Source organism: Macaca thibetana, chromosome 10 (assembly GCF_024542745.1).
Source record: "Macaca thibetana thibetana isolate TM-01 chromosome 10, ASM2454274v1, whole genome shotgun sequence".
NCBI lineage: Eukaryota > Metazoa > Chordata > Mammalia > Primates > Cercopithecidae > Macaca > Macaca thibetana.
Genome location: NC_065587.1, coordinates 43,658,300 through 43,684,335, shown reverse-complemented (window position 1 = coordinate 43,684,335; position 26,036 = coordinate 43,658,300). Strand labels below are relative to the sequence as shown.

Here is a 26,036-nt window from a genome sequence, read left to right as displayed (position 1 = left end):
ACAAATGAATGAACAAATAAACAAATGAACAGACGGGTGGATGCCTGTGGCAGTTTCCATGACAAACACAAACGGCTCGGCTAAGCCAGCAAGCAGGCAGCCGTGTGGCCTGCAGAGGGCACCAGTCTGCTTCTTCATCTCCCTGCAGAATCCTCAGGGCCAGGCACCTGCTGTCAGTCAGAGAGGTGCCCGATGCTCAGTGGTCATTCTGCTGCACTGAAGATTAAGTAGGAGTTGTTTGCCCTTGGCCAATATAAAAAAACCTGAGCGTTCTCCCTTCACTTCTAGCGACAAGTAACACATCCCCTGTCTTGCCATGAAAAGAGCTGTAACTGTAGCAACCGGTGGCAGGTTTTCTGTTCCCAGGTGGGGAAGTGAGGAGAGACAAACAGAGGGGTGAGAGGGAAACAGAAGGAAGACTTGCTGGTAAGAGACCCTATGATGTATTTTTTCTATGTAAACAAGGTCAAAACTGCTCCTCCGGGAACAGCAAAGTTCTCCGCATGTCTCCAAGCTACGAACTTGCATGCTAGCTACTAACTAGCTACTCTCCCTCTCTCTCTCTTCCCCCTTCTCTCTGTGTGTATGTCTCTCTGTCTCTTCCTCCACCCTCTCTCACTATCTCTCTCTCTACCTTCGACATCCTTTTATTCTAGGGGAGAACAAACTCTAAGTTCAGATTGAATGAGCATCCAAAAGAAGTATCTGGAGGGAGATTTTGTCTTCCCTCCTACGGACCCTGCTGGAGCCCCAGCTCAGATCAGCCCTCTGTCAGCAATGAATGCTTCGTGCTGCCTGTCGTCTGTTCAGCCAACGCTACCTAATGGCTCGGAGCACCTCCAAGCCCCTTTCTCCAGCAACCAGAGCAGCAGCCCGTTCTGTGAGCAGGTCTTCATCAAGCCCGAGGTTTTCCTGGCCCTGGGCATCGTCAGTCTGCTGGAAAACATCCTGGTTCTCCTGGCCGTGGTCAGGAACGGCAACCTGCACTCCCCAATGTACTTCTTCTTCTGCAGCCTGGCGGTGGCCGACATGCTGGTGAGCCTGTCCAATGCCCTGGAGACCATCATGATCGCCATCGTCCACAGCAACTACCTGACCTTGGAGGATCAGTTTATCCAGCACATGGACAACATCTTCGACTCCATGACCTGCATCTCCCTGGTGGCCTCCATCTGCAACCTCCTGGCCATCGCTGTCGACAGGTACGTCACCATCTTTTACGCGCTCCGCTACCACAGCATCATGACTGTGAGGAAGGCCCTCACCTTGATCGTGGCCATCTGGGTCGGCTGCGGCATCTGTGGCGTGGTGTTCATTGTCTACTCGGAGAGCAAGATGGTCATCGTGTGCCTCATCACCATGTTCTTCGCCATGATGCTCCTCATGGGCACCCTCTACGTGCACATGTTCCTCTTTGCGCGGCTGCATGTCAAGCGCATAGCAGCACTGCCACCTGCCGACGGGGTGGCCCCACAGCAACACTCATGCATGAAGGGGGCAGTCACCATCACCATCCTCCTGGGGGTGTTCATCTTCTGCTGGGCCCCCTTCTTCCTCCACCTGGTCCTCATCATCACCTGCCCCACCAACCCCTACTGCATCTGCTACACTGCCCACTTCAACACCTACCTGGTCCTCATCATGTGCAACTCCGTCATCGACCCGCTCATCTACGCCTTCCGGAGCCCGGAACTGCGCAACACCTTTAAGGAGATTCTCTGTGGTTGCAAGCGCATGAACTCGAGATAGGATGCAGGGCCATGGAAATGATCATCAGTCGGGTCACTTTTGACCCTCCATCCACCCAAGATGTTTAGAAAGAAAAAAAAAATACTTAGAAGATATAAAAATGTGTTAACAGCCATGATTGTACTTGTCGTTTGTTTTTAAGTTTACAAAGCCTTTTAAAGGGGGAAATGGTGAATAACAGACTCTCTGAAAGGATTCTAAGATGGGGAAGTCACAAACTCTGATTTCCCAAATAGTCACTGGGAGAAATCAGCGAAGGCTTCTCTGCGTGCTCTCTGCACTCATTTCCAAACACCCAGAGTGTGTGACGCCTGTCTGCTCATCTGCTCCACACCCACGTCTTCACGCTCCAGGTCAGACCACACTGAAGGATTCTCATGAACAATAAGGGTGGTTGAGATCTCTTGCAAGCAAACCTGTTACAGCTACGACCTCCTGCTGCCAGCTACACGGATAGATAGCTTTGCACTTATAACTCCATAGGAGACCGAGTTCTACTCTATTATTGTATTTGCAGTTAGACAACTGTCCCTTTGTGAAAGAAGCAATGCTATGCTGTTTTCCCCTTTTCTTACCCCCATATCCCTTCAGTTGTCCCCACCCCCAAAGGTAGCATAAGGATGGAACCCACTTCTATTTTTCTGTTGTTGCATTGGTGTTTGTCGTTATTTTGTTTTTATGGATTAAGTCTAAGACAACCTTCAAAACTCTAACGAAAGAGAGAAAGTGTTTTGGACAATCAGAATATACTTGTGTACTTATATTTTGATAGCTTGCTATTTTAGGGTGTAAATTACTCTTTTTTAAATAACTTCTTTTTTTCTATCATTTACTTTTAGCCTTTAAAATAAGAAAGGAAATCATGGGTTGAGTGTACAGTATGTGTGTGTGTGTGTGTGTGTGTGTGTGTGTGTGTGTGTATCTTACACACAAGAAATTGCTTTACTGTAGCTTAAGATAGTTTGAGAAACTGTAGAACTACTGTGTGGCTTTCTTGGGAGCCCTTGTTTTTGCTTATAGTAATTGCATCTCTATAACAGGACTTCTTCAATATTATCTATGAAAGAGAAAGGGTTTCTTTTGTTCTTTTCCCCTTTTGCTTGTTCTTTTCCCCTTTTGTGTTAAAGTTGGATGACCCTATTATCAATGTCTATACCTTATCAACTACAGGAATTCCTTCCTGGGAGCAAAGGGTGAGACTGGCTGACTAGAGCTGGCATTGTCAGATCCTTTTCTGCCCTAGATAACTTCAGTTTGTGCTTTCTGGTTGTGCCCATATCTACCCGTCACAAATTCTTATATTAAGCTGTGTGTTGGGGTGCAATTGTGTGTTTATCTTGTGCTAGCATACCTTGGGGTTCTTTTGTTCTTGAAGATTTTCTGCTAATGTAAGCAAAACCATTCCTTTCTTGCTTTATGATGTTTGGAAATAATAAAAAGCTTTTACGGCTGCTAAATGTGTGCTACATTGAAATACACCACCTGGAATCACTCTGGTGACTCCTGCACACGGCCATGGTATGTTTCACTGCAATTCAGTCATGACTTTGTAAGCGGCATAAACAGCTCCATTGACCACAGTGCTAGTCTTTTCTAGGGTGATGCCTTTTAGCCAGACTACAAAACTCTCCCATTTAGTTTCCAAAAATACCAGGTTTGTGGTTCCCGGGCCACTGTCATTCCCCATTATTTTAATCAAGACACTAAATCACAGAACTCTTCTATGGCCACTCAGTGGGTAAATGTAGAGAAGGGGGAATCTAATTATTTGAAAGTGATATGAGTAGCTATAGGGATTACGATGTCTTTTTTCTATGTAAACAAGACAAAAATAACTTACTTTTCACTCTTATATCAATTTTCACATTATTTCATTTTATCCCGTTAGCAAACCTCTGAAACAGGTGAGTCATTTTACAAATGAAGAAATTTGGTCTTGGAGGGGTGATGTGGTTGTCCGGGAACGCCCAGCTAGTTAGGGTCATGGTATATTGTGCATCCTGGGGCTGATGTCCTTTTGCACCAATATGCTGCTGCCAACAGGTTTTCATCATCAAAACTGATCCCCCTCTCCTCCCTGTATGTTCTAGCTTGCAGGGGCACTTCCAAACTGGAAGGCCCATGAGCATCACCTGGCATCTTGTGCAAGTGCGGAATCCGATTTGGCAGGTCCAAGGTGGGGACTAAGAGTCTGCATTTCTAACTCTGACAAGCTCCTCGGGGATGTGACTGCTGGTTCGCGGACCCCATCTTAAAGAGCAAGGGCATAGAGGATTTTCAAATGAGTATTATGCGAAATAAAAGTACTCTTCTGCCTAGAATGCTGACCCCGCACCAGGGACTGTGCTAAGCACTTCACAGGCATTTGCTCCTCGTGATAACCCTACCAGGTAGATACCATGGTTATCCTGATTTTACAGATGAAGGATGTGAAACTCAGAGAGCCTGTCTATAGGAACTCAGTCAGCAAGTAGAGATAGGGAGACTCGAACTCAGGCTGACCAGCCCCCACCCCCAAATCTAACCCAGTGTCCTAGCACCTCTTGCGAAGACACAGGGACCTTTGAGCTGGGACCCAGTGACCTGGGAGCCATGTGTTGCCATGCAGAGAGAATCTGATGCATGTTTCTACCACACAGAGGTTCAGATGTTCCCAGCAGTTTCCAGAGAGATGTCATAAAAATCAAAAGGCACAATTAATTATTTAACTTGCTATAAATTTTCCAAAGTCTGTGAGTAGCCCTGGGGAGTGCATCAAAGAGGTAAGTTACAGAGACATCCGTTTCTCTAGTGAACAACCCTGAATGCTGGGGTGCCACTGTCTCCTCCCCGAATGCTTTCTCAGATTCTCAAGTGGGAACTCACCAGATGTTTCAAGCAGCAGGACAGTCATGTTTGAAAATGCTTAATGGTTGGAAGTAAAAGCACACCATGATTTTAGTTCATTTGTTAATTCATTTGTCGCTTTTCACCCCCATCCCCAAGACAGAATCCCTGCAGCACTTGATTCTGAGTCCTGAGACGTCGTTGCCTGCTGTCCTTATTTAGGATGAACTTTTGATTTTAATTTTGAAATCCTTCCACAGGGCTGGGTGCTAAAACATACTATAGCCTCTCCAGCTGAAAACATTTTTTAATTCACCCTCACCTCCACTGAAATCCATTCGCCACATAGCAGCCAATGCAATTATTTAAAAATATAAATCAGATTATATTGCACTTCTGCTCAAAACTTTTCAGTGTCTCCCATGACCTTTTGAATAAAAGGTCAGTTCCTTACCCAGCCCTACTAAGCTCTAGTCATCTGATCTCTTCTGATAACTATCCAGCCTCCCCTTATACCGTGCCTCTGCCTCGCCCCCAAACCAGACTCCTATTTGCCATATGCTCCTCTCTGCCCCAGGGCCTTTGCAACCACTGTTTTCCCCGCCTCGAGTCTCTACCTCAGATCTTCTTGGCACAGGCTTCTTCTTAGCCTCCAGCCCAAATCCTCAGAGGCCTTCCCTGACTACTCTCTCTAAAGGAGGACCTCAGTCACTCACACCGTCACTGTTTTATCACAGATCTTATTGCTATTTTATATTTTCTTGTTAATTTATTTGATTTATTCTCATCAATCTCTCTCACCAGAAAGTAGTACCTAGGAGATAAAAATGGTCAATAAAAATATGTCACTTTATTAATACATTTAAATACGAGCTCAAGTCTAACCAAAGACAATATAGCACACTGGAGATTCTCAAATTTTGGTGACTGTCAGCACCATGTGAAGTTGGAGAAAGACAGCCTGTTGCCTGAACCTCATGATCCAATAGATCAGAATCATCTCCAGATATCTGAAAATTTTAAAATCCACAGGTGATTTTCTGAGTTTGGTATACACAGTGTATGACATCCACCAAACTCAGAAAACCACCAAAACCAACAAGTACTGACTATTATCCTTAGAGAATAACAAAAATCAACACCTCAGGAGCTTACACATCTGCCCTATCACCCGCTCCTGACATCCTTTCATGTCAGGGTGTCAGCTACCTTAAATTAATGTTGGATCATCCAAAAACCAATGCAAATCTAGAAACTCGGAAGAACCAGATAACAAAGTGAAGAATAAAAGAGAAACCCTTCAATTAGACAACTCAACCTTTCACATCTAAGAGCACTTATTTAGGAGCCAAATCAATAAAAATAATAATAAAAGACATTATATGGTGTTTATTATGTGGCTGACACTTTACTAAGCACTTAGGTATATTAACTTATTTAATCCTCGCCAAAACCCCATAAGGCAGGCACTTTTATCCCTTGTCCTATAGATAAGGAATCTGTGGATGACAGATGTTAATCATCTTGACCATCTTGACCGATACTACTCAGCAGGGAAGAGGCAGAGCTGAGATGATGGGAAAATGACCACTAATCCTACCGTCTTAAAGAAGCACTTATGCATTGAATTCACTCTTCTTTAATCATCAGAGATGTAGATAAAAACCAACACACAAGGACGCCCAAGGCAGTAGCAGCAGCAAGGGAAAAAAGGCTTTGGAGGAGGAGCCAGGCAGTGCTGGCTGTGCATCCTTAGGCGCGTCTCCTGACCTCTGGGTGCCTCATTGGCTCGTCGGCAAAGTGGGAGCTCTACCTACTTACGTGGCAGCAAGCAGTTGTGATGATTCAGTAAAGCATAACAATGTCCCAAAATAATTAGCACATGAACTTCACGTCCCCTTTCCCCTTCGCTTGCTGGACTCTAGACATTTCTGACATTGCCTGCAGTTTTCCTGCCCCTCATCTCCGAGGTTCCTGAAAACAGGAGTTATTAATGAGGGGAAGGAGAGGAGAAGGCGAAAGTTGAGCCTAATGTTTCTACAAGTACAAAGTGAATTCCACTGAGGCATACGAGATGGTTTGTGATGGGTACCCATATCAACACATGCCCACTTTCCTTCACAGAATAACTTTCCAAGTAAACAACAATTTGAATATTTTAAAGTGTATTAACATAATATGTATGTCTGAATGTATATTATATTGTTTATAAAACTCATGATTAAAAATAGTATTGCTGAACATGAGACTTGAGTGGTGCCTGCAAAGAAAGAAGTGAGTTGACTAGGATAAAATTAAATAAAGCCAGGCACAGTGGCTCACACCTGTAATCCCAGCACCTTGGGAGGCTGAGGTGGGTGGATTACTTGAGGCCAGGAGTTCAAGACCAGCCTAGCCAACATGGTGAAACTCCGTCTCTACTAAAAAATACAAAAATCAGCTGGATATGGTGGAGCACACCTGTAATCTCAGCTACTCAGGAGGCTGAGGCACAAGAATCACTTGAACTCTGGAGGCAGAGGTTGCAGTGAGTCGAGATCGCACCGCTGTACTCCAGCCTGGGCAACAGAGCAAGACTGTCTCCAAAGGAAAAAAAAATTCAATTAATGGGATATAGGCATTTTAAAATTCAGAAAAGGAATGTTTGAAAAATTGAAGTTCAAGACAACCTACACTCAAAATAAAACCATTAGAGGAGAAGGGGAGAAAGGCCCAGAAATAAGGCAGGAGAGGAGAGGAAGTCAAGGATCCCACTGAGACTGGGGCAAGAGAGAAGCTGCCATCCATGTGATGGGTCCACAGAGAAGGATAGATCGAGTCAGGATTCTCAAGCAGTTTGGCTGTGCAATTGGCAGGTATTCTCTGACCCCTTGGCATTCTCTGGAGAAAGTGCTGAAAATATTTTCACTGCATTTCACCTGGGTTTGTCAGCCTCGACATCACTGACATTTGGAACCAGGTGATTCTCTGTTGTAGGAGGCTGTCCTGTGCATTGTAGGATGTTTAGTAGCATCTCCGACCTCTACCCATGAGATGCCAGTAACTCCCCAAATCATAACACATGGCAAAAATGTCTCCAGACATTGCCAAATGTTCTCAGGGGGATGAAATTTCCTGTATTACCCTCATTTTGTTCCCCTCCACCTTATTTCTTTGACTGTGATGCCACATTGGGACTGAACCACATGGGGGCCTGGTTTTATGCAGGCTGCCAAGGTGATGTATGTGAACATCCAATCATATGCCTGGAAAATAGTGCTCAGAAAAAGGTGCTATTGTACTAGGTTAAATAATCCACTAATTCAAAGGAGCAAAGGGAGCATGTTAAGCCTTATGTGTCACATTAACATGGGTCACCTTAAACCAAGCTTTCTTGGATGAGCAAAATGGTTTCAGCAATGCTCCTCAGGCCCCAGAGACTCCCCATCAGAGAATTTACTACACCATTTCATTTTTCTTCTAACTTCTCCTTTCTACCGGGCTGTTAACCAAAAATTGAAAGCATGTTAGAGCACTGATAAATTCAACAAATGGCTGAGTGAGGTTTGTGGCTCACTCCTATAATCCCAGCACTTTGGGAGGTCAAAATAGGAAGGCTGCTTGGGACCAGGAGTCCCAGACTAGCCTGGGCAATATAGCCAGGCATGGTGGCATACACCTGTAGCCCCAGCTACTTGGGAGGCTGAGGTGGGAGGATTGCTTGACAAGCCCAGGAGTTGGAGGCCACAGGGAGTCATGACTGCACCACTGCACTCTAGTCAGGGCAACAGAACAAGGCTCTGCCTCAAGAAAAAAAAAAATCAACAAATGTAAGCATGGACCTCTGACCCAGGGGTTTGCAACTAACGGCACAGAAGCAAAAAGAAAATCTTGAAGGCCTAGAGCTCCCTTCTGATTTTGTTTTCCAGTCTTTGAGGTCAGGCAGACCCATGTTCAAATCCTGCATCTTTTACTTGCTGTGTGATCATCATTGAGGTTCAGCCTCCTCATCTGTAAAATGGGATAATAATGACTGCACTTTAAAACCTGTTTTAAAAAGCAAAGTAAAATCAATGCAAAGGATCCCACATGGCAGCTGAAATAAAAGGCACACAATGAATGCTCTCTGTATCCAGCACAGATTATAAGCAAACCCTGGACAGAATCTCCTCGGTGGTCAGGATTTCTCTGGAAGAATTTCAGCCTCTGTTTCAACAGTCACCAAGGACAAGTGCAAGGTTGTCACTCTTAGACTATGAAGTGATGCAAAGTAAGCTCTCATGAGCTAAGTGGGAATCCAGCAGCTGCTAAATTGGAATTTTATTTTATAATTAAATTCTTCATTATTTGGCATAACAGGGGCTTTGGCAGGGGCTTCGTAGCATTCTATATTCTATCCACTTGTGAACATTCATTAAGCTTTTGTTTCTGAAAACTTTGTAAGAACTTACAAAATGTTCTTTCAAATGCTCCATTTTGCCATCTTGTTAATTAGGCCATGCTGAAATCAAGTGTATACCCCCAGAGCTCTCCGCAGAGTGGAAGTGAAGAATTTGGCTAATGATGTGAGCTGCTCAAGCCAGAAACACACATTTCCCATGAGATCTCCCAATAATCAGTTCATTTCTCTCAACACGCTATAGAACACAGGCCTGAGCACTGAAATAGATACATGTACAATCCTGCCAGCGTGTTTGTTTTTATTAGGGGGAATGAATCCTTCCTAGTGTTGTCCTCATTGCTTCTGTGATGTGTGCTGGATTTTGAAGAGGCTGGCACATCCCACTCGGCATCAGAAAGAACACAGAGCAAAGTCACAGGTGGTCCTCAGGGTAACTACCAGAGAGTGGCTGTGAAGGACTCTGTTTATCAGGAAAGAAGAAGCTGTTTCCTCACCCTGAAAGGATGGGGGTGCTGAGCGGAGGAAACCGAGCTGAAATTCAGGAGAGCCTGGGACCAGGCATGGCTCGAGGCTCGTATGACATGAGCAAGTCTATTGTTATCTTGTGGGTTTCAGTTATACCATCTATGCGACTAGCAGAGCTGGATTCTGAATCCAATGTGTGGTTTTCTACTCTCATCCTTGTCTGTGGCGGTCACAGGTCACGGCTGCCACAGCACTGTGTTTCAGATGAAACAAACTCCACCTCAACACCAGCCCCAATGCAAGTGCCCGGCCCAAACTGACCAACTGGAGTCCTCTACCTCTTGGCCACAGCAGCCAGGTCCATGACCTAAGGCAGCCCAAGGAGACTCAGTAGTACTGTTCTTGAAATACAAAGACAGAGAGAGGACCTCCTCCCCCAGGCCTTTGGTTACCAAGCTACCTGAGGCTTAAGGAGTAAGGGACCAGTCTGTTAGAGGATGAAGCCAACATCAAAGAAAGCAGGTAAAAGAAAGAGAGGAGATTTTTGATCCTAGCATTTCAGCACCATGATCCAGCTATGCCTGAAGCTAGTCCAGAATTTCAGTTACTGAGCTATTTGTCATTTTTAACCAACAGTATTCTGACACATACAGAGGCCAAATTATTGATTCTTCAAAGGCCAGTGTCATGGTTAAGGTGGACGAGAAGAAACCAGGTCAGGGAAAGGGGAGGATAGAGGGAACCTGAGCGAGAAGAATGGCTCCAAGCTCAATGAGGCCACCTCTATCTTGATCTGCTTTGCATAGTGAGTTTACACATTTGCAAAAAGAATTAGCTAAAAACCACATAAACAAAAGCAAACTCCTAGAGTAGACGATTTAAAGTAACTTCTGATCTGCCATCCTATTTATACTAAGAATAAACAGGCAGAACTTCACTGAAATATTTCTAATTAAAGTATGAAAAGGAAGGTAGAAAACTGGACAACAGAAACAGAATTTCTACTATGGTTAGCCACTGGCCTCCTTTTTGGTGACCCCCATGATTTCTGGATGGAACTGCACCACACCACTTCTCACGTGCTATGGTAACTATAAAATATGATAACATTAAGACAACCTAGGTTTTCTTGGAAACTGAATGGCTAGGGAAAGACAGGTTTCCAATAGGTGGAGGCTCTGAGATGCTCAGTGAGAGGCTGCATCTCCAGGGTTTATGGACCAGCCAGTGAAAAGCTCAGAGTCTTTGCAGAAGGAAGCAGAGGACGGTGATTCAGTGCTGCATGGAGGAAAGCAGAGAAAAGAAATGAGGAGGGCTTAGGAGTCTCGTGGTGACGTCTCCTAAGCTGCTTGCTGCATGGGGTGCAAAGAAACCTCTTCTCTCGTCACAAAACCTTCAGTAAAATGCATGAGTCACCAGTGCTTAGAGCAATGGATTTAGTCTTTGGGATAGAAACAACAGGCTGAGTTCAACTTCAAGGTTAGCGGACAACATAAACTACAGGTGCCCAGAGGAAGCAGAAGACGTTCAATATTTATATCTGTCTCCTCTTCCCTCCCATCTTCCCGTGACGCCTCCACACTGAGAGGGCCATGAGGAGGCAGGCTCTACCTCATTCCTCTCCAAGTTCACCCCAGTGCCTGGCCCACAACCTGGTCCAAAGCAGACTCAGAAAATGTCTGAGGACTGAGCAGATGAATAAATGAAGGCAACTTGAGACTTCCTAGTTAATTCATTCAACAAGATGAGCAGTGTAACATAGATGCTACCATGAATTTTAGAAGAGGGCAAGACTTGAATTCCATCTGGGATCATGCTTGCTTCTCATTGCCTCTCACCAGTATGGGGCCATTTATTTCTGTTCCCTCCCCAAGAAAAATGGGAATAATGCTAACATCTAGGTCAAGGATTGTTTAGATAGTTCAACAAACTAATACATATAAGGCCTCTCAGCACAGTGCCTAGCATCCATTAGTATTCGTACTATTGCTAATAATATCATGAAAGAATATTAGTGGGTCACCATAGTACATTGTGGGCACAACCCACAGGGCTTCTTAAATAGAAATATGTACCCAAATCCCCTGGGAATCTTGTTGAAATGCAGATTCTGATTCACAGGCCTGGGGTGGGGCCTGGCACTCCACGTTTCTAGCAGACACCATTGATGCCAATGCTGCTGTTCTGAGGCCCATGCTTAGCGTGGCGAGGCCTCCCACAACCAAGACAGCAGAACAGAGGACAAGTCAACCCACAGCAGGAAGTCATAGCTAACACGCTCCTTCCCAAAGCAACTGTATCCACTCAATCCTGTAAGACCAAAGGAAATGCCTTGGGAAATCAAAAGGGATCATAATTAAATGAAATTGTCTTGCATTTTTCTTCATACGGGATTAGTTTCCATCTCCCCTCTCTCATTCTGCTCTGGCAGTCTCTCTCCATGGCACCCACTTGTTTGGGATGAAATGATGCAGTTAGGGGAGTTATCAACGTTCCAGACATGAGCATGAATCACCAGCAAACAGTCCACTCTCTGAGTCACCCATGTCTGAGATGATTCCATCCATACAAAATCCCACTAGAAAACTCCAAAAAGAGGAAAACTGAGCTGTCAAGCAAGCAAGGCATGGAGCAATGGGAAGACAGGATGGCTAGTGAGGGTGAGTCAAGGCACCCAGAACTATTTGCACTGGCTCTAGGTGAACTAGCACCACTGAGAGAAGTGGTTCTCAAATTTGGAGGCAACTGTAAAACTTTAAACATAGTGAGTCTAGGTCCTATCCCTCAGAGCATTTGATTTAATTGGAGGGAAGTGCAGACCAGATGGAGGGATATTTTTTCAAAAGCTTCAATGTGACACTTTGGAGAAATGGCATCAGTCGGCTCAGGATGGGACTGCCATCAGTCCTGGGCAATGCTCATCCCACTAAGCCAAGGGTTTCCCTTCTGTAAAATGGGAAGAATCATTTGCTTCAGGACCATGGTGAGTATCACGGATAAAAAGTCCCAGCAGTCTCCTCGGCAAACATTCATCATTCCTATGCATTTTCCTGCCAGGATAAAACCTTATCTTTTTGAACTTATATCTCATCTATAATTTCAAGCCAATTTAGCAAGTATATCTTATCTGCAATTTCAAGCCAATTTGGCAATCACCAACTTTGCAATTGCTTGTTTTCAGACGATGTTAGGCTTCAACTATCCTACTTGGCACATAAAATCTGTACCTTCTTTCTGAGCCTACCCTTTCTTCTTCTCCAAGTATGAATTTCCTTCTCTTCTGTCAACACAAGTTGAGTGTTCAACATGGACCAGGTGCTTTGAATGCAGCAGAGAATGAGAGAGCTCGGTCCTCACAAAGTCTGCAGGGCAGATAAAGTGGCACTCCTTAGTTTGGATTCTTCTTTAAAGCAAAAGTTTGCAGGGAAAGGGAACAGAAAGCTACAGACAGATTGACCTGTTCACTGTGTCTCTTTAACCCAATCGTTCAGCACTTCTGTGCCTCAGTTTCCCCATCTGTAACACAAATGGTTATAGTACTTACCAGCTGACACTGGGTAGGTAAACAGACTCTGAAGGTGATACGAACATCTTATCAAGCAGGTTTTATATTAACCAAGACTTCCCTCCCAATCTCAGATCACTTTCCTAATGGGGAACAAAAAAAGGAAGCAAAGATTTAGTGCAAAGGCAAAGAAATTGTTTTCCGTGTTCTAAAACTCAGCCAGAAACACTTGAGCAGTTAAGAACTTCCTCCACAACACTGAGGAACAAGAGACAGCATGTCACTTTCATTCTTTTAAATCGAATTCTGATGACCCCTATTTATTCCAGACACAAGCAGAGTCAAGATTCTTTCCATTGCAAGCAACAAAATCTCATCTCGAACTTGAGCAAAAAACAGAACAGTGTGGAGAGGGGGTACTTATTCAGGCCCTGCTACATCTATGTAGTGAAATGACATCATCAGAAATCTTTCCTTCTGTGTGTCCCAAGAATATTCCCTTCTTTTGTTTTTTTCTCTAACAGGTTACTTTTGCCATCAGCTCACCAACTCCAGGAGAAAACCAGCTAGTCTTTCCCAATAGTCTCCCTATTCATGTCCCTCCACCTCAAAAAAAGAATACAAACTTTAGGCCAGCTAGCTCAAATCTATGCCAGCCTGAACTAATCACTATGAGCAGCATCTTCGCTCAGGTCAGGATACAACCACACCCTGGAGCTGGTGATGGGGCAACAGCCACACCCAAGCCACAAGGACCAGCAGAGATGAAGAGGATGTCTCACACAAGAGAATTGGGTGCTGATTCCAAGAAAAGGCCAGCAAAGCCAGTCACTGTGCACTTTTCTCTCCTCTTCTACTCTCTTAGTCCCCAACACTTTGACTCTTGTATAGGCTTTATTTGCACAATCCACTCATTCTTGCAGGGCTGCAGGGGTTCTTTTGCTTGCTCTAAAATATAGCTGGTAATTTCTAGATAGCAATTTAGTACATCCATTTTAAAATACTAAACCATCTTCTAAAAATTATATCCAAAACCACAGACACACATGATAGTAAAAATGCTTAGTTTTGTAGTGAGTATTCCTACAAGTTGGGTTTTTCAGTTATTTCTTTCTAACATTTAAGGGCTTGCATAAGCTAGCCTGCTAAATGGTTTGTTTCTCATGCCTAGTCTTGTCCTTGGTTTCATAATACCACTAGACAGAAGCTTTGATTTTTCTGGGCCACAGTACAGCTCAGAACTAATCAAGTGGATGTGTGTTATGAATCAAAAAATAAGTAAATAGTAGCTTAACTCTTAAAGCAGTAGTATGAAATAAAAACAGGCAAACCATTTCCTCAAATTTTACTCAATTTTAAAATTCTCCTTTCCCACTCCAACTTACACATAGTCAGGTTATTAAAAACAAAAAAGGTATGCAACCAAATTTTCTTTTTTTATTTATGTATTTATTTATTTGATGGAATCTTGCTCTGTTGCCCAGGCTGGAGCGTTGTGGCACAATCTCTGCTCACTGCAACCTCCGCCTCCCAGGTTCAAGCAATTCTCCTGCCTCAGCCTCCCAGTAGCTGGGATTACAGGTGCCTGCCACCACGCCAAGCTAATGTTTGTATTTTTAGTAGAGAAGGGGTTTCACCACGTTGGCCAGGCTGGTCTCGAACTCCTGACCTTAAGTGATCTTCCCACCTCAGCTTCCCAAAGTGCTGATATTATGGGCATGAGCCACTGCGTCCAGCCTGTGCAAATTTTCTAGTAGGAATTTTTGTAATAACCAAAAATGAAAAGCCAAAATGTCCATTCACTGGTGAAGGGATAAACAAAATGTGGCACATCCATATGAGGAAATAATATTCAGCTATGAAAAGGACTGGATTGCATTTACAACACAACTGATCCTCAGAAACATTCTACTAAGTGAAAGAAGGCAGACACACACAAGACTAGATTTTGCATGACTTTATGAAATATCTAGAAAAGACAAATTCATAGAGACAGAGGGTAGTTTCGTGGTTTTTCTGGGCCTGGGGGAGGCAGCAGGGATTAACTATGAACAGGGTTTTATTGGGGTGGTAGAAATGTCCTGATACTGGAATGTAGTGATGGCTGCAGTACTCAGTAAGAAACTAAAAAATAATTGACCCTTCACTCAAAATGAGGGAATTTTATAGGAATAAATTATACCTCAACAAAGTTGTTCTAACAGCTAAAAGACAAATGAAATGAGATAATGTGCCTGTTGTTCCATTGCAATGGTCAGTGACCCACCTACCCGTATTAGCAGGATGTCCAGACCATCCCTCTGAAGACACTCCAATACCTTACACTTTTGTTAGGATCACAGAGGGAAAGTTCAGCTCTGCTCATATCCATCTCCAAGAACAAATTAGGTCCCAGCTTTTTAAGACTAGGGACAACCACAGCAAGAATCCCACTACCCCGACATGTAATGGGCCACCCCAAAGTGGCCCAGACTCCCAGTACATCATGGCCAGGCCCCTTAAACTTACTGAAGCTGCAGATATCCAGGGCATAAACCTCCCACAGCTCAGCCTCCTTTTTGGCAACCTAAAACCACCACTCAGACCTACTCCCAGTTCCATGTCAGACCCAACCTCCACAGGCTATTTCATTCAACCCCTATATAGGTCACCAGATAAAATAAAGGATGCCCAGTTAAATCTGATTGCAAATAAACAAATCATCATCTTATATAGTTTAAGCATATTCCAAATATTGCACAGGATGTACACTAAAAAACTGTCATTTGGCAACCCTACAAAGGAAATTAATGAGGTGATTCAAGTGAGATATATTTTGATTTGCTAAATCAAGCAACTCCATCCCCACAACTGTTTTCTATTATTTCTTGGCACTTTTATTTCCCCTGTCCTTAGGTCTTAGTGGGAACCCATCCCCCCAAACCCAGTAAGTCTTTCTAACTTGAAATCTCAGGCATGCCCTGGCTGGCTGTTTGATTGCCCTCGCTGTACTCCTTCTGTGCCTCCCAGGAGCAGCCTGGGCAGTTTCCACATGGAGCTGCATTCTGGGAACTGAAAGCAGCTCGTAGGACTGGAGCACAGAGGGCTTGTTTAGGATCAGGGAGTGACATGACTGGAGAGTCAGACAGTGCCTCGTCATGGGGAAAGAAGGACCTTATATGGCATCCCGAGGGCTCTGGGTGGATTTCTGTAAGTGATGGAATGCCAAAAATGAAATCTGGGCAGTGAAGTAACACAATGTGTTGGATGTGTAGGAATGATGACTTAGGTGGAGCAGTTAGGAGGCAGTGGTAATAGTCCAGGTGAGATGGCCAGCTCTGTGATTATTAACAGCATCACTCCTTTCCACATGTCATAGTCTTGACAGCCTTCCACACTTGTATCTTATTTTCCTGTTAGACTAGTTAAAGGCATTGTTGAATATAATTAGATCTTCCTGATCATTCTGTGGAGATCTATGCGCCATCATTATCCATCTATTCCTGTTTATAATAAAGATCTCTCAAAATAATCATGGAATTTGTTAGATTTTACTGTAATTGGCCATAAAAATACATAAAAATCATTGCATTAAAAAAAATCCCAGGGAGAAGCAACTGTGTTGTCAACCTGTTCCCTTCCAGAAGCCCCTTGGCGTGTTATGTTAACTGGTCCTCTCACCCACAAGCTCTGTATTCCAAAAGTCAGATCAGCCTTGCTAAGGTTGTTAAGTCCTACAAAAACTCTGTTTTCCCCTTTCCCCTGATCAAGGGAGCCTCTTACCTCACACTGGTGCACCTAAGAGGAACCTAGAGCATCTCTTGCTGAAAAAATAGATATATATTTTAATGCATGCTCTATCTTTGCTCAAGAAACATCTGTTAGTGTTAATATTTATAATTCCTCAAGCAACCACATTGTGCTGGACTCTTTTCAGGTGTTACGTCTAATCTCAACAACAACCTTGCAAACAGAGTATAACATTCCCATCTTACAAGGGAGAAAACCAAGGCTCAAAGACAGCCATGTCACTCCCGCAGCACTTGATTTGGTACTGTATTAAAGCTCCCACAACAGCTAGGAAGATATGATTCTGATATCTTTCTATTCTCTGAGGTGAGGGATTGTGGCAAACAGTACTGACTCTAACAATAAAGAGAATTAGTATGTGCTGGGAGGCCACCGTGCACTAAGCACCATTCCAGGTGCTTTACAGTGACAAACTTATTTAATTTCATGTTTACTTAAATCCTCTTCATCCCTCAGGTGCCAGACATTGTGCTAAACTATCTGCAGAGATCTGAATTTGTACCAATCAAGTTCATCATGCCATTTTCTCTTTTCATTTTATTTAATCCTCAAAAAAAAAAACACACACACAGAAATTCTCCTCATTTTGTTGATGCTGATACTGAGGCTCAGAGAGGCAGGTAACTTAGCCAGGGTCACACAGCTAGAAAGCAGCAAAGCCAAGATGCACACCCAGGTCTGAGGTGAAAGCCTGAGCTGTTTCCGATGCGAGGAGTCAAACGGGGCATGGAGATTGCCATCATTTCATCATAAAAACACATTTTCGAAGGATTTGAAAGTATACGCCATTTAATAAAGGAAACACTAACGTGTTTAGAAAAGAAAATAACCAAACCTCAAAGTCTAAAATGTTTGCCTAATATCCAAGAGCAATTTTGATAAGATGGACACACCCTTTTAATGGATAAATTCAAACTTCTGAAAAGAAAGACGAAAATCTGTCTAGCTTTACTTTCCTATGACTGGATAATGATTAGATGTTCGGTACATACACACACAAAAAAAATTAAATTAAATGGGACAGGAAGTGACTGTTGCTGCTTGGGGAAAAAAAAGCTTAGTAATTATACATTCTTCAAAATGAAAGGTCAGGCTGTCCTACCCCAGTGAAATTGTCACACGAACCATTAGCCATTTAAGCCAATGAAGTCCTGCCTTTGGTGTTTTGATCAATTTCAAAAGCTGTTCTGAGTTTCCAGTGCCTTGCTCTTCTCGGCCCTGAACACTCTGTGCAGGGAAAAAAGCCAACTAGAAGAGCAAACCACTGCATCAAGTGAACTCTTTGTGAGCAGAGATGCTAAATCTGAGACACACCGACCCTTGTCATTTGGAGTCTGCAGCTTCGCCTCCTTCTCAAGTGTCCAAAGATACCTGCCTGAAGGAAGACGTGCTGACCAGAAAGAGTTAACACCACTCTTAGAACCCTCCTGCAGTCTTGTACAGGCATCATTTGGGGGTATCATTTTGGGGTAATCTCTGAACTTTTCTTTAGCAAATTCTCATTTTTGTGCTCTATTTTGAAAGCTCTTACCAAAATTCTGCATCCCTCAGAGGCAAGGATTTCTCTTCTGGGATTTATCTGTAAACAAAACGAGGTAAGATGGGAGATGCAGAAATGAGAGGAGATAAGAATAGAACTAGTACCAGGAGGCTGGGTTCTAGCCCTAGGTCTGGCAGTAACCAAATATGTGACTTTAGGCAGGTGGGTTGACCTTCATGAGTTCTCCATTTCCCTAGGTTGAACTTTATCCGCTATTTTTATTTTTTTATCAGACAGAGTTTCACTCTGTCACCCAGACTGGAGTGCACTGGCACAATCTCGACTCACCGAGGCGAGGTGATCCTCCTGTCTCAGCCTCCCAAGTACCCGAGTAGCTGAGACCACAGGCACGGACCACCACACCCAGCTAATACTTTGTCTTTTTGTGGAGATAGGGTTTCACTATGTTGCCCAGGCTTATCGCAAACTCTTGGGCTCGAGCGATCTGCCTGCCTTGATCTCTCAAAATGCTGGCATTACAGGTGTGAGCCACTGTGCCAGGCTCATCTTCAGCTTGTAGGCTGAATTCTGGGGTGCTCCAGAGACATAAAGTCAAGGTCATCTGAACCCCCATTCTTAGACCAATTCTGTATCTTACCTGCTGGGCTGAAAAAATATCTAACACCTATATAGGTGTCAGGCACTATTCTAAGGCCAGAAAGGCTTCAAGGAGGCAGTAAATAGAGTCTAAAAAAAGAAAGAAGAAATCGATACTGGAAGCTGAAGAAAGGACAAGCCATGATTTGTAGTGGCAGAAAGTTTAGCAACATATTCACCTGCAATAAGTTAGAAGATAGAGGGTATACCCAACAGCCACCTGAGTCTGACTTTGCTGAAGGCAAATGGCACGAGCCACTGCATGGCATGTGCCCAGGGTGGACTGTAGAGTGGCTGCAGGAAAACGCCTCCTCTGGGTTCAGGGCCTGAAGCAGGTGTTAGTCACAGCTCAACAGAAAAAAAAGAAAAAAGAAAAAAAAAAAAAAAACCATGACTCTTCTGAGGTCAGGAGCAGGAATCTTTCTATAAAGGAGACCCTTCAGCCTGGAGACTTACAGCAAGACTTCAGGGCAGAGCCAAGAGTCTCAGAAGGTTTGGAGGCCTGAATCTGTCCTTGATCATTGTGCCCAAAGGAAAGAAGATTTCCATGGTGTCTCCATCTCCCGAGAGCCTAAGAGCCTGTGTAATGACACAGGGTTTAACCAATGTTGGATGAGCCAGCTCCGCTTTTATTGGATCTGCTCTTTCCCAAGAAGACTTTGAAAGAATCAAGTACCAGGCATCAGCTACAATCACAAATGTAGCTATGCATTCCGCCTGAGGGTCGGGGAATAGTTCAAAGGCCCTCTAGAGATATCATGCTGGCCGGGCGCAGTGGCTCAAGCCTGTAATCCCAGCACTTTGGGAGGCCGAGACGGGAGGATCACAAGGTCAGGAGATCGAGACCATCCTGGCTAACACGGTGAAACCCCGTCTCTACTAAAAAATACAAAAAGCTAGCCGGGCAAGGTGGCGGGCGCCTGTAGTCCCAGCTACTCGGGAGGCTGAGGCAGGAGAATGGCGTAAACCCGGGAGGTGGAGCTTGCAGTGAGCTGAGATCCGGCCACTGCACTCTAGCGCGGGTGACAGAGTGAGACTCCGTCTCAAAAAAAAAAAAAAAGAGATATCATGCTGTTGACGTAAGAAGCCAAGTCTCCATGGATTATTGAACAGCAAACTACATGTGAACTTGAAGTTGGAACAAGGAAGAAAACTATGGATGAAAGGGAGAAATTCCAAAAAAGCTCTGTCCAGTATGTTCCTTCTCAGAACCAAGAGAGAGTGAGGATACTTTCATTTGAGATGACTGTATATTAAAGAGAAGGCTGTAACTAAACAGGCAACTCCATGGCAAAGCATTTATTTATTTATTCATTCATTCATTTATTCATTCATTAATTCATTTATTCATTCATTCATTCAAGACAGGGTCTTGCTCTGTCATGCAGGCTGGAGTGCAGTGGCATGATCTCACCCCACTGCAACCTTCCTCTCCTGGGTTCAAGTGATTCTCCTGCCTCAGCCTTTGGAGTAGCTGGGACTATAGGCATGTGCTGCCATGCCCAGCTAATTTTTGTATTTTTAGTAGACAGGGTTTCGCCATGTTGCCCAGGCTGGTCTCAAACTCCTGGGGCAAAGCATTTTTCAAGATGGGTTTATTCTCACATAAGTAGAAAGACTCACCATGAAGATTTTATTATATCCTACTTTAGAAAAACAATACACAAGCGTGCACACACACACACACACACATATACACACACAAAGATGATGGTTTGACAGATTGATGATAGGAAACAGGTGAGCCTTTCCACACACATGACATTCACCTACAGCAAAATCCAAACTAAGGTGATCCACAATGAATATAATAATGTTGAAAACATTTTGGTTTAACCTCCAAACTTATTTCTCCAAGAACTAAAATGCCATCAACGGGATTCACTTAGAACAAATTTGAAACATAATTTAGACTTAGGTAATCATAAGGGAAATTGTACAAGGAGAAAGTCATCTCAGTGTGATAGAGACAAATAAATCATTCTGCTATGGCTCATCCGATGTTGAATGTAATTATCCAAAACTCTGAATGTAATGATTATGTGAAAGCCTTAGGTCAAAAGTCAAACTTCATCATATGTTTTAGAATTCACAGCGGAGACAAGCACTATGGAAGTAATGAATCTGAGAAAAGAGATTAATGAGAGCATAACTCTTACTCAAGAAAGAAAACTTTACCAGAGCAAGAGGCCCCACAATTGCAGGCAAAGTGGGGAAGCCTATAGCCAGAAATCACATCTCATTAAGTGTCACAAAATTCAAACATGGGAGAAACCTTATGAATGTCATCATGTGGGAAACCTTTCTTCTTTTCAAAAATAACACACACTTCATTGTACATCAGAGAATTCATACTGCAAGAAGTCCTTGTGGGTGTAATCAACATGGAGAAATCTTTCGCTATAATTCATCCCTCGTTACACACTACCATGGATTTCATACAGAAAAGAAACCCTATGAATGCACTGAATATGGGGAATCCTGCTTTGGTAACACACATCTCACTGCACATCAGGGCTAGGGTGGGTGTTTATTACTTCCAACTGAGTAAGGACCCCAGCAGGAAACAGATGGGCCTTTTAAATTAAGCTAATTCAAATAGAATTTATTCACAAAGGTATTATTTACAAAGTGTAGGTGTAGGTGAAAGGAGTTAGCCAACTTGGGTCCCTGGGGAACCTCCAACCCACCCAACAAGTGCTTACACTTGTGCAGATGTTTTGTGCAGATATTTTGTGCAGATAAGGGAACTTGCACAGGGGGCTTGCCTAAGCATGCTCACAGCAGACTAAGGGTCTGCATGTGCACTGGGGGAATGAGGTGACACCACCAAGAATTTACGCCTTATACAAATAGGGAACCCAGCCCCATCAGCATATGAGCATATATATACATACACACACACACACACATATGCCCTTGTATTCAACTGTGAGGGGGCAACCAGCAACCTGCTTTCCAGGGCCCCTCTCTTAGCTGAGTAGCTGAGAGCTTTCCTTTACTTAATAAATTGTACTCCATTCACTCTTTGGTGACCACATACCTAATTCTTCCCGGTCATGAGACTATAACCTGGACTTAGCTAAGGAGCAAAAAATCCTGCATCATAGGGGAACCGCAAGAGACATGGCAGTAACTCAAGGCACTGAGCCCAAGGAGACAAAGAATAAAGTTGAAAGGAGAGAGATGTTAGAGAAGGCTGATTTCAAAAGAGCTGTGGGGATACAAGGAGGCAGCCAGAGGAATTCATTGTCCAACCTCACTCACTCATCCCTCCCCCTCACATCTCCACTCCTGTGCCATGGGCTGAGTCCTATCAGAAGCCAGAGGGCAACATGCTTGGAGGGGTCAAGTCCTCCAGGCATTGTCTTCACAACTCTGTCCTCTATCCTGGGCTCTGCACCTAGTACAACAATTAAATTTGTTTACTTTGTTACAAGTAAAATTGTTTACTTCCAGGGTTGTTTTTTTTTTTTTTTTAACCAGGAATTAGGGTTACTAAGAGTTAAAGTTTTAACTAATATATAAAGAAACAATTCTGTATATAAAATGGACAAAAAGAGTAGGACATGTTTAGGGCAAGATAGGTTATAAGAAAGACATAAATATGTGGCTTTTGTTGAAGCCAGAGTTGAAGGGAGCCTGTGATGTGGTCAGGCTTCCAGGGAAGTGGGCAGGTGCAGAGTGGGGAAGACGGGTCTGGCAGACAAACAGAAGATGCCCAGTCCAGCGACCAGGAGCCCTCTGAGTAGTGACCTGGCTATTTTGTTCCCCAATGACTCCCAAGGCATGCTTCAAAGCCTGGCCCAGAACAGGCACTCAATGAAAAGTATTGAATGAAGAAGGCAACTCATAGCAAGTAGATCTGCGGACAGGCTGCCATTCAGCAGGAGAAAACTCACAACTCCTGTTTTCTTCAAGGGCCTTGGGGAGCACAGGAACAAGATGCTGTTGTAACCCACATTAGATGGTCACCAAACAATTACATTAAAAAAAAAAAAAAAACATAATGCAGCAAGAGCTGATAACCTTAAACAGAATGAGAAAGAGGAAAGTGAATCTATGGGCACTGTAGTGGAAGCTTGCAATGTATGTTCCATCAAATCCCTGCAATTCTGACCAGCAGGTGCTTCCTCGCCTTCAGTAAGTAAGAACACTCAGGCTCTGAGGGCTTTGTAAGTTTCCTACGGTCACATGGTAAATTGAAATTGGGATTTGAATTCAGAACTATCTGCATTTTAAATCTGGTGTTTTCCCATGTTGCGGGATGTGGGATAAACTCTGCTCTTGTTGAAAGACTAAAACAAATACAGTTGAGAATAACTTAATAGTTTTAGGAAAATGCCTCCACTCTGATGATGTGTCACAATAGCCACTAACACATTTTCTTTTGTAAGCACTGACAAAAGCAGCTATTAGGTGCCAAATTCATGGCTCCAGACCCCATAAGCAAGTTAATGATTCACTTACTAACCCCCTTGCTGTTCCTTAACATTTGAAATGAAATGGGCAAAGTGCTTTTATGTACTATAAAAGAAAGTGACAGCTCACTAAGTGCAAAGAAAGGCCATTTTTACAACACATTTCTATTTATAATTATTGGCATTTGTGCTTTAATGGAAAATGGAAATCCTACTGCTTACCACATTGAATCCCTCTTAAGAGAAAGCTAATAAAAAATCGGCTGGGCACAGTGGCTCACGCCTGTAATCTCAGCACTTTGGAGCCCTAGGCAGGTGGATCATGAGGTCAAGAGTTTGAGACCAGCCCGGCCAACATGCTGAAAGCCCGTCTTCACTAAAAATACAGAAAAAAATAGCTGGGCGTGCCAACATGGTGAAACGCCGTCTTTACTAAAAATACAGAAAAAATAGCTGGGCGTGCTGGCACATGCCTGTAGTCCCAGCTACTTGGGAGGCTGAGGCAGGAGAATCACTTGAACCCAGGAGGCATAGGTTGCAGTGAGCCGAGATCGTACCACTGCACTCCAGCCTGATGACAGAGCAAGACTCCATCTCAAAAAAAAATCAAATTTACCTTGAAAACAAAACTACATTTTTAAATAGCCTGGCTGAGTTTCCCAGTAGAACTACTTTTCCTAGAAAACTCAGAGGTGACTTTGAACTACAAAGAAATCCCTTCTCTTTCTTAAGAACTGGCTTTTCCCTGGAAAGCCCCCTGCTATGGGAAGACTTTGCTGACTACAGTAGCATCAGTGATCAGCTCCTCCTCCTCTGAATGGCTTTAGCATTTATTACAAGCAACTCTTAGTTCTTTTGTTAACAAATGATTTTTTGAGCACCTACCCACACCAATTCCTACACCAGGGAATACAGCATGCAGAAGATAGAGAAGGGCTCTACGCTCATGAATCTTAAGCCACCAAATAACGAAACAGAATACTACCAATTGTGATAAGAGTTACCGATGGCAGCAGTGGCCCATCTAGAGTGACCACTGCCATGACACCGGCTACAGTGGGGAGGCACAGTTGGACCTCCCACTCCACAGAGCGGGCAGGAGCTCCACCCTCCCCAAGTGCCACTGCAGCAACCCTGGTGTGGCTCCAGGTGTCTCTGTGCTCTTGGGGGCCCAGGGAGGCCCCCCTCCCCGCTGCACTCAGAAGTACCTGCTCCTGCTACCTGATTTCTCTCTGCTTTCAGTGCCCTTTCCAATCTCAGAGGCATGGCCAGTGCTGCACACTCCATGAAGCCGGCAGGATCCAGGGATGAGTAGGAGCCCTGCCCCTTCTGAGTTGGTGGGGCAGGAGCTCCCTGGGTGCAGCTGCAGCTGCCCAAGCCCAGCTGTGGACCCAGGCCTCTCTGTGCTCTTGGGGGCCTGGGAAGGCTCCCTCCCCACTGCAGGCTGGGAAGTGCCTGCCCCACTGCCTGTCCTCTCCCCACTCCCAGTAACTTCTCCAATCATGGAGCAAGGTTGGGGCCAAGCCTGGGCACTGTTGCAGCCTGGCCAGGTGGGCATACGCTTGGGCCAGTGCTGACATGCCAGCCCCCTGCCACCTGGGCCCCCTCTTGACTTTGGGCACCAATGAGCACAGGAGGGAAGCTAGGAGGGGGCTAAGGATCTACCCTCTCCAGTGCCTCCTCTCTGCCGAGAGCAGCAGATGTTGGGTGACCAGCTGCAGAGAGGAGTTGCCCTCTCTGCTGAGAGCTGAACACTCACTGGGATGACCTGCCTACAGAGAGGAGCTACCCACTGTGGGTCTCCCCTGAGCTGTTCTAACACTCCATAAATCTCCTCTTTGTCTTGCTCACCCTCCACTTGTCTGCATACCTCATTCTTCCTGGATGCAGGATAAGAACTCAGGCAAAAGCGCCATCAGGCACAGAGGTTTCTGGCCAGAAAAGCAGCAACACCCCAAAAATCCTGTACCATTTATGGGGGCTTGTCTGAGATCTGCAGAAGGTTGAGTAAAAACAGATTTGCTTCCTGTCCTTTTTTTTGTTTTTGTGTTTTGTTTTGTTTTGTTTTTTGGAGTCTCTAAACTCCACCATAGTCAAAATGAAAGAAAAATAAAAATACCAGGCCTCTGTCAGCCAGTTAAAAGTGACTAGTGTGGGTGCTGCACGAGACACAGAATACAGGCTTGCTGGGGAGGACACTGTCAACCCCCTATTCCCCTCAGGGGTTGGGAATGTTGGCTTTGTTCCAACCCAGTTTTTCTTCACAAGGGTCTAGCCATAGCACGGGACCAGAAAGAGGTCCTGGGTAGGGCAACTGAGGGTATTTGGCTGAGGCTACACCTCAGTGTTATCCAAATGCCCCTGGACTAACTCCAGTCCCCAGCCACCCATTAGGGTGTCAGCACTAGGAGCTCCATCTTACCTATCATTTTTTCTTTCTTTCTTTTGCGGTTATCATGGCTTCTAATTCTTCAATTCTTCTTTACATACAATATTAAATGTTAAGGATATTGTTGAAAATGACAGAAATATTATGGGGTAGAATGAGTATTCGGCTTAGTCATCAGGAGTGTACATGAGAACAATGAGGTGTCTGCCTTTTCTTAGAAGGAGTATATAACAATTGAGAGTTCTCTTTCCCCTGTTGAAGGAGCTCACATGCATAGGGCAAGAGGCTTTTTTTCCCCAGGCATCTTCCCCTCCCCTGCACTTAACTTGTCCTTTTGGGAGGCACCTTGTTGGGCCAGGACCCCAATTCCCAGG

At 44.2% G+C, this 26,036-nt stretch overlaps 1 protein-coding gene across 1 annotated transcript; it reads left to right on the top strand.

Moving 5' to 3' along the window:
- Nucleotides 1-683: 683 nt before the first annotated feature.
- On the top strand, nucleotides 684-1,749 carry MC3R (melanocortin 3 receptor). The gene has a single exon (XM_050745299.1). It carries the CDS (start codon nucleotides 685-687, stop codon nucleotides 1,747-1,749), a length of 1,065 nt encoding a protein of 354 aa, XP_050601256.1. The 5' UTR covers nucleotide 684.
- Nucleotides 1,750-26,036: the final 24,287 nt, after the last annotated feature.

What these genes read in the sequence shown, in the direction of transcription:
- MC3R (XM_050745299.1), top strand. Translation starts at nt 685, where the DNA reads ATGAGCATCCAAAAGAAGTATCTGGAGGGAGATTTTGTCTTCCCTCCT.